Below are 8,356 nucleotides of genomic sequence, written 5' to 3' on the forward strand. Positions count from 1 at the left end.
ACACCTTTGGATTGCAGCTTTGTCAATCGGGGGGAGGGGAGTGTTATGGTGTCCAAACACGCACAGAATTCCGGCTGTTTGTAGACTAAACAAATATTCGTCGTTCGAAAGTGAATTGTTCACTAACTGATAGCATAAACTCATTTATATGATTGTTTCCATGTTCGTAGTGATCATTTGATAACAAAAAAAAAACATAGAAGACAGAATATTCTTTTTGTTTCGATTATAAGAGATATGTATACACTTTAGTTTAAACTAAACGTTTTCGCTTAAGATTGATCAACATTAGCCGGCCCCATGGTCGAAGTCGTCGGTAAGTTGGGGTCACTAACGACATGAATGTCGAACAAAGTTTCCGAAAATGACCAGTTTTGGCCGAAATTCTGTGTGTGTATGGCTAGTATTAGATGTACTAGCACATTTGGATGCACTAACAAATTGAACCCATACTTACATGCAGAAGATGAAGGTGTAAAAATAGCTCTGTGTACTAATGTTCATCCGCTCTGTTCCGTGATCTGTATCGCTCTAAGTGTGGACGCGATGCTAGTATCTCCCAGCACTTCTAGGTATCTCAGGTATCCTCGGAAGAAGGATGGGGTCACTACCAGGTCCAGGATGAGTGGGCAAGTCTAATCATTGGAGGAGAGCAGGTTAAGTTCCAAGCATAGCTAGAGAACTGACCACGATGTGTTCTCCTGCTCAGTGTTGTCAGTTTTAATAGGAAAGCAGGAACACCAGTAATTTCATAAAAAGAAAGCAATACAAACAGAACATACTATTTTTTTTATACAAGTACATGGTATAGCAGGCATGTATCAGGAATATAAAATGTTGGGGTAACAAACACTTTGATATCTTCAAACTTGTTTTTAAGAATGTTTTATTTTCTACTGTTATTATTTTAGAGCTGTTTACAGAATATGTACTGTAGATGCAGGCACATCAATCCCTCATAATGTCCCTACCCCCCCCCCCCCCCCCTCCTACACACACTGGAGGCAGTTGGGGAGAAAGACAGTTAACATACCATCCTGCTTTTGGATTGTGGGAGGACACCTATGCCAACAAAGAGAAAACATAAAAACCCCATGGAGATTGGGACCCAGATTTGAATCCATAGCTTTAAGGCAAGAATGCTAATTACTTACTTACATGCTGCTAAGTTGTAACTGAACATTAGTTGTAAAGTATGGTAATGGAACTTTACATTTTGAACTAATGTTTCAAAGGACTGTTTTTTTTTTTTGTTTTTTTCTAATGCTTATTTTTTTTGCAGGTAAAAAAAATGTGCATTTATTATTATTTTTATTTGGAATCTGTAAAGAATTGCACCTGTAATCATCAGATCATAGGTACAATCTCAGGCCCCTGCAGACTATGTAGCTGACTGCCCATACCTCGTACAGGCTCACAATTACCGAAAAACTGAAAGCACCAATAAACTACCTAGAGTGCTCACCAGTGCCCTTGGTAGTTAATTGAGAATTACAGGCCGTCAATCGCAAAGGCTGTCGGTCTTTGTAGTTCATTCATTTACAGAACTCTGTATATACAGTAAATGACATGGCCGTGCCCTGCATGGCCACATTCTTTTCAAATTGTGACTGTGGGTGCAAGGAGAAGATCCCTGGCCCGCTGTTACTCTTAGAAGGGGAAACAGGGAGAGGCTGCAGGAGCAGGAATAAGTTACATGTTCCACCCTAAAAACAAGTAGAACATATAACATGTTCCCAAAGGCGAACTTATTCTTTAAAGCAAAATCTACAGTATGTGACTGGTAGCCTCTATAATGTCCTTGTCCCTATCAGGGGCTTTGTCAGTTTTGTACATCTGTGTGCCTTCCAATAGACTCAACACAACACAAACACAACTTTTTGAAAAATCATGTTAATAGGAGAAGAAATGCCTGGTGAAGTAAACAAATATGTTCCTACAGAGACAAAGTAAATACAGTTTTTCGCTAACTGCTGGACCACACATTTGAAGTATTTTAGGCTAGCAATGTAATGTATGTCTAACAACTGTTTGCCAATAAATATTAGTATGTAATTTTAAATAGAGGTGGTAATAGAACTGTGGTTGTTGAAAAGTGAAAACTGCAATTGTGTTCAGCTGAATGAGCGGATTTGTAAATACCATCTCCCTTTCCAAATAGGTGATAATTAAAAGAATGTTGGCATTGAGACACAAACTGCTACAATATTCAATTCCAGGGTGTTATATTAAGGTTTATTGCCCCCATGGAATAATAGATATTTTACAGACGCCTTGTCCTTGAATTCTTTGTCTATAGGGCCATTTAGTTCCTGTTTTTTCTAGAATGTATGGTGTGCACATGGCTTTCTCACTTGTCTTTGATCTAGTTTTCTTCTTGACATGTTGTTGTCGGGTTATTTTTTGTCCTTAGAACTTTTTTTTTTTTTTATAAAGAAGAAGAAGACATATATTTGTGTATATAGAATGGACTTAATTAGGAGCTGTGTGCACAATTTGTAAGTTACCTTGTGAAGGACCACCACTTTCATGTTTGACATTGTCACTGTAGCTTATTTAAATGAACAGAGACTTTAGTCTACAAGGAGTTTAAAAAACATTTCAGTAAGACAAAGAATTAGAGGACAAAGATTTCTTTGTATGGTGCTTCTTATACTTCAATTGCATTAGTATTAAAATAAGCCTGTCACAAACCTAAGCAATTCAATGTGGTTTTATAATAAAGACCTATCTAAACAGAAGTAGACATTAATATGTACATTTTATTTATGCTACCATGTGAGAAACATTTTTGTAGCATATGCTGGGTTTTCTTGAAAATACTATACATGGTTGACATTCTGAGTTTTTGCTTCAGTATTTAGTCTCTGTACAGTTAGTAATATTTTAAAAATTGTATAATTGTATCAGATAATGTGTTTTATCTTAATTAAATTAATATATATGTGTAATTTCTTATATCAATATATCTTAATTGAAGTTAAACACAAAATTATCGCAAGTGCAGAGCAGTTTAGCAAGAACAAGGAAAAAACAGAGTCTCGCAGGGCATTATAGTGTCGATAGCATCCAGCGCACATAAATAGAACATTTACATAGGTGTTCAGAGCTTTATCAGGGTTTCACAGTAGTATGGTGTAAGGAATACCAGAATGACCAATGTGGCCAAGCAACTTCAAAAGACTTCAGTTAGTCTAACCTATATGCCATGAGTTTCTCAAAAGAATATATTGAGTGGATGGTGGTTATGACCTCAGATAGATTGGGTACTTGGGCTCCCCTCCAGTATCTGGTGATCGATAGACTAGCTGGCAGCAAAATGCCAGTAGCCACTCTTTGTTGCAGCACAGCAAAATCATCTATACCAAGATTTAGGCAAAGGATCTGTTAAGATGCCTGTTACACTGGAGAGGAGCAGGAACACTCTCCTCCAGAAACGCCTCACATTTTTACAGGACCAAAAAATATGAAAAATATTACCCACTTGGCTACAACCTCTCCAGCATAGGGGGGGGGGGGGAACCTATCAGGTGAAAAACAAGCCATGCAATGTGGCATGAGGTACCATCAGGTCAGAATTGTCTGTGTGAGCTCCCAGTAATTAACATAATGCCACACAGCAAAGCGCATCGCATTACAACAATATGTGTAATTTGTATTATTTATATATATATATATATATATATATATATATATATATATATATATATATATATATGTACATATGTGTTTAGTTCTGAAGAAGAGGGATCCTTTCCAAAAAAAAAATAATAATTGGCTGTATCTGACTTTCTAGTTCAATAAATATTTAAAAGTAATTTAAAAGATGTTAATAGCAATTCTTCTGATGTAATCGGGGAGACGGCAGCCTAAACCTGAACCTGAACGAGTCCTATATGCACTGCACTGTTATCACTCACCCCTTTAGGGAGAACATCTCATCTTTTGGATTCACACCAACTCCAAATCTCATCCCTTCTGATCTACATATCTACCTGATCCTGAACATGTAGACCAGTAAGGAGCTCTGATTCTTTTTTTTTCCATATCAGGGACTCGAAGAACAAGCAAATCAACAAGCAGAGCAAAGGATCTGTATGGCAGCCAGATAACATATTTTCATTAAGGCTACATTCACACCTGAGCGTAGCGTTTTTCGCGCGTTTTTTACCGCGATTTTACCGCGATTTTTACCGCGATTTTTGTGCAGGCGTTTTTAGATTCAATAGAGATCAATGGAAAACGCCTGTAATCTGCCCAAAAAGAAGCTCATGTACTTTTTTGAGCGTTGGGCGTTTTGTATACAGCTTCAAAACGCTCAGATGTGAACAGGGGCCATTGAAATGAATAGGATTTGTCTTGTTGGGCGTTTTGAGAGCTGATCCTAGAGCAGAAAAACGCCCCAAAAACGCCCCAAAACGCCTACATGTGAACGGAGCCTAAGGGGTTGGCAACTACAGCCACATATTTTTCATGACCAGTTTCTTTAAAAAAAAAATAAAAGAAAATTTAAAATAAATAAATACATATATGTGGTTTGTGTGTGCTTTATCTGTAAAGTCATTAAAATGTAAAGCTAAGGCAGTCCATACATTACTCATCTTACTTTTTCGTTCAACCAGAAGGTTGAACGAAATAAAAGAAAAAAATGACCCAATTCCCCCATCCACACATTTGACGTGGGTAGGGAAATCTTCCTGCTTTGCCTTTGTTTTCTGATAGTGGAGAGACTTTCCCCTCTGTCAGAATACACTGATCAGTGCTGCTGGCTGTAGTCTGCGACACTGATCAATTGGGAAAACCCTAACAGGCTGGTTGTACAGATATCAACCAGTTAATCGACTTCTGTGTCAGCCTTGCCCATACATGAACTGAAATTCCGTCTGTCCCTGCTGAACCAGACAAATTTCAGTCCATCTATGGCCGGTTTAATCTGTGAATCTGGGCATTCTTTAGATAGTCAGTTTGGTCAAGAGTTGGGGAGCCTCTTCCACTAGTTATACTTGTATTTCTTCCGGAATGTTCCTAGAGGTAGTGTCGATGAAAGAAAAGACAGAGTTTGTGGGCATACTAAATGCTCCTAACACCAATGAATGTTATCACAACATTCATGAAATCTACACAATATTGTAATTTTAATTATCAGAAGTTTGTAAGATTTGTTTAAAAAATAAAAAATAAACGTACTTGGTAATCACCTTGATTAACTTTACTATATTTTGTTTATTATTACCATAATAATACTTTAAGTTTTAGGCTCGGGTCACACTATTGCGATGCGGGAAGGCTGCGAATTCGCAGCCTTTTCCCGCATCGCACACGCACCCCCGGCAGTTCACACTGCCATATGCGATACGCTGGGGGTGTCAATGTAATCTTAACGACACCCCCAGTTTGATCGCATATCGCAGTGCGATCGTGCAGTTCGCACAGGATGGGATCGCACAAGTGTGAACCGCTGTGCGATCCGATCCTGATGCGGCTGCAAAAATGCCTCCTGTGCGTGTTTGCACCGGGTGCGATGCGAATTTAGCCATACAAACTGTATGGCTAAACTCGCACCGCACAGCTGATCGCATGTAATGTCGGAGCAGTGCGCTCCGACATTACATGCGAACCCGGCACTCGCATGAGTGTGAACCGGGTCTCAATAACTCTAATATTATGATTTGGAAATTTGAGATGTGTTCTGAATAAGATTGTTTTCCCTATTTTATATTTATTTTATTGATAATAGTAATATTTGACACATGGACCATTTTTATTTTTACATGGTCAATTATGTTACCCTGAAGGGACCCACGTGGCAAATATACCACATTGTCTTAATGATAAAACTGTGATAACTTCTGTAATTTATTCTTATGCTAATGTTTTCTCTTATGGACTATTTATTTTTTTAGATTGTGAACCTTATAGAAGAAACTGGGCACTTCCATATCACAAACACAACTTTTGACTTTGACCTTTGTTCCCTTGATAAAACTACAGTCCGCAAACTACAGAGCTACTTGGAAACATCTGGGGCATCCTGAGAGTATACCATGGACCTGCCTTTTGTGGACAATTAGACAGGAGTCAGTACAACTGAACTACTTGTATTCATTCAGGATGTTAAAAGTGGGTCTGTTACTCTAAAGAGCGACAAGAAACAAAACATCTTTTGGATGGTTAACTTCTTTCTAGTTGTTTTTTTTATGCCCAAAGTGGAAAATGATGAACCACAATTAAAAAAAATCATCCTTCATATTAATTATACATTTTTTGGAGATTAAACCTGGAAAGCCTTGAAAAAGAAGACATAGACAACATGACTTATTTCATTAACTAATGTGCTCAGGATCATGTGTCTCCGTATGACACACTTATGTTGAGCACACACTGCCTTACTACTTGACTGATCTATTTATTACCGTATATCTAGGTTCCAATCATCAGTATGGGAATGACACTACCACATGCTACAAGGTCCAGTTCGCCCATCCCAATATACACACTCCGCTCTAAGAGCAGGACTGCATCAGAAACATGATGATGACTCTATTCACAAGGACATTTCTCAACTTACACAGCAAATACTTGGTTTCTCCTTCCACTGGTATGTTACATGGACAGGTAGACACAAATAGGAAGACCCAAAAGTGGACCAAGCTCGGTTTTTACCGTCAACTCTGTTTAATTTAGGATTCTTGTTTCCATGATGTCATCGTAAGGATCTTCCATGAATGCACCCAAACACCGTTATGTGACTTGTAGCCTTACTAAATGAAATCATAGGATGTTCAGATACAAGAATAGGTGTTGAGCTGATCTGAATCCTAGCAATGTTTATCTACTTAATGTGCTTGTGTCTCTAAATGTGATCTATTTCTCTCCCTGTCTCAATTTTATATATATATATATATATATATATATATATATATATATATATATATATATATATATATATATATATATATAAAAAAAATTTGTTTGTTTACAAAAGTAGGGGCAGCCTACAGTTTCTTTGTTGAAAAGGACCTTGACTCTCCATTCTTACCTTAAGAAATGGTGTAGAAATGTCTTAATTTGGGACTATTTATTACATTTTCACTGTCTATAGTTGACAGTTGTGTTAATTATTGCTACCATGGATGAAATGGCATTTAACATTTTAGGTTTTTTTTCCATATGTTCATCTATTTGTTTATGGTCATTAATGTTAATGTTTTTCTATTCAGAAATTAAATTTCCTTTCCTTTAAGAAAGTCTTATACCGTACTCTGTCGGGATCAGTTCTTTTGTACCTATTTGGATTAGCTTCAGGAATCCATGATATTGTTTACATATAAAATGTGCATACAATGAGATGCTGGTGTTTGTGTCTTGAAAGTAAACACAAGTTACTTAGTTTTGCTTTAATATAGTTTCATCGGATTGTTTCTGTAATGAAACCATTGAGACTGGAACGTACATGCAGTTTTACACCTACATTGTGCACTAACAAAACAAGCAACTGTGTCTATTTATATAGTTTGCACTGTAAGTAAACCTGGTGTTAGCTAATCATTACACTCGGCTACACTCTTACTGAAGTCCCCCCTTTCATATAAAATGAAAGATCTGTACACAAAGGGTGGCTAGCAATAGACAAGGAGAAAAAAAAAAAAATCACGTCTGTTTTCTGAATTCCAGTACTGCCATAAATGCTTGATGACTACAACAGTAGTCACTTCATTTGCCTATCTTGCTGGTTTGGCTGTAGTTGTGACCATGGGGAAGCCAGCAGGCATTGGTGCCCCTGTTGAATAAGCAGTTTACTACTATCAGGGCAGGTTATAAGTGTTGATTATGTTAACATTTTTTTTTCAGTAGGTGCATATATTATTTTGTTAAAGTTTTTTACAGCCTCAGTCAGGTTTTATTGCTGTCTGTGGCCCTTTACGGAAAATTTCCCCTTGCATCTATTGCTGATAAATATATCATTATTGGGAAAGGAAGTGAAAGAATAGCTTCAAAGCAGGGGCACAGGCAACAGCAGGAAGCCTTTTTCTAGAAGAGTGGAGAAGGCAAGATCCTTCTTTTAGCTTTTATATTTCTTTTCACTGCTTGCCCTGTGACAATAATTTTACCAGGTCAGAAAACAAGGGGAATCTTCTTAGAAAGGTGGATAACAATAAAATCAAGATGGAGATTTATAGCCTTTCCAATTTATTTACTGGTAAACTGGAAAAAATAGTTTTTCCTGGAGTTACACATTATTTAACTAACTGCAGAAAAGTTTAGTGATCAGTTCATTTGGTCATTGAATATTCACATTATTTTTAACATTCCAGAATATATTGATTAATTATAAAATATTCTTGTTCAAATACTC

At 37.1% G+C, this 8,356-nt stretch overlaps 1 protein-coding gene across 3 annotated transcripts in view; it reads left to right on the forward strand.

Moving 5' to 3' along the window:
- The window catches only part of MLLT3 (MLLT3 super elongation complex subunit), a 462,813-nt gene extending 455,238 nt beyond the window's left edge, over positions 1-7,575 (forward strand). For all 3 annotated transcript variants that reach the window (XM_082243975.1, XM_082243973.1, XM_082243974.1), the window contains exon 12: positions 5,904-7,575. In XM_082243975.1, coding sequence (XP_082100101.1) covers positions 5,904-6,035 — 132 coding nt within the window. In that variant the 3' untranslated portion in view covers positions 6,036-7,575. The remainder of the gene's footprint in view (positions 1-5,903) is intronic.
- Positions 7,576-8,356: the final 781 nt, after the last annotated feature.

The sequence above is a fragment of the Pelophylax lessonae genome (assembly GCF_965119305.1).
Source record: "Pelophylax lessonae genome assembly, chromosome: 1".
Taxonomy (NCBI): domain Eukaryota; kingdom Metazoa; phylum Chordata; class Amphibia; order Anura; family Ranidae; genus Pelophylax; species Pelophylax lessonae.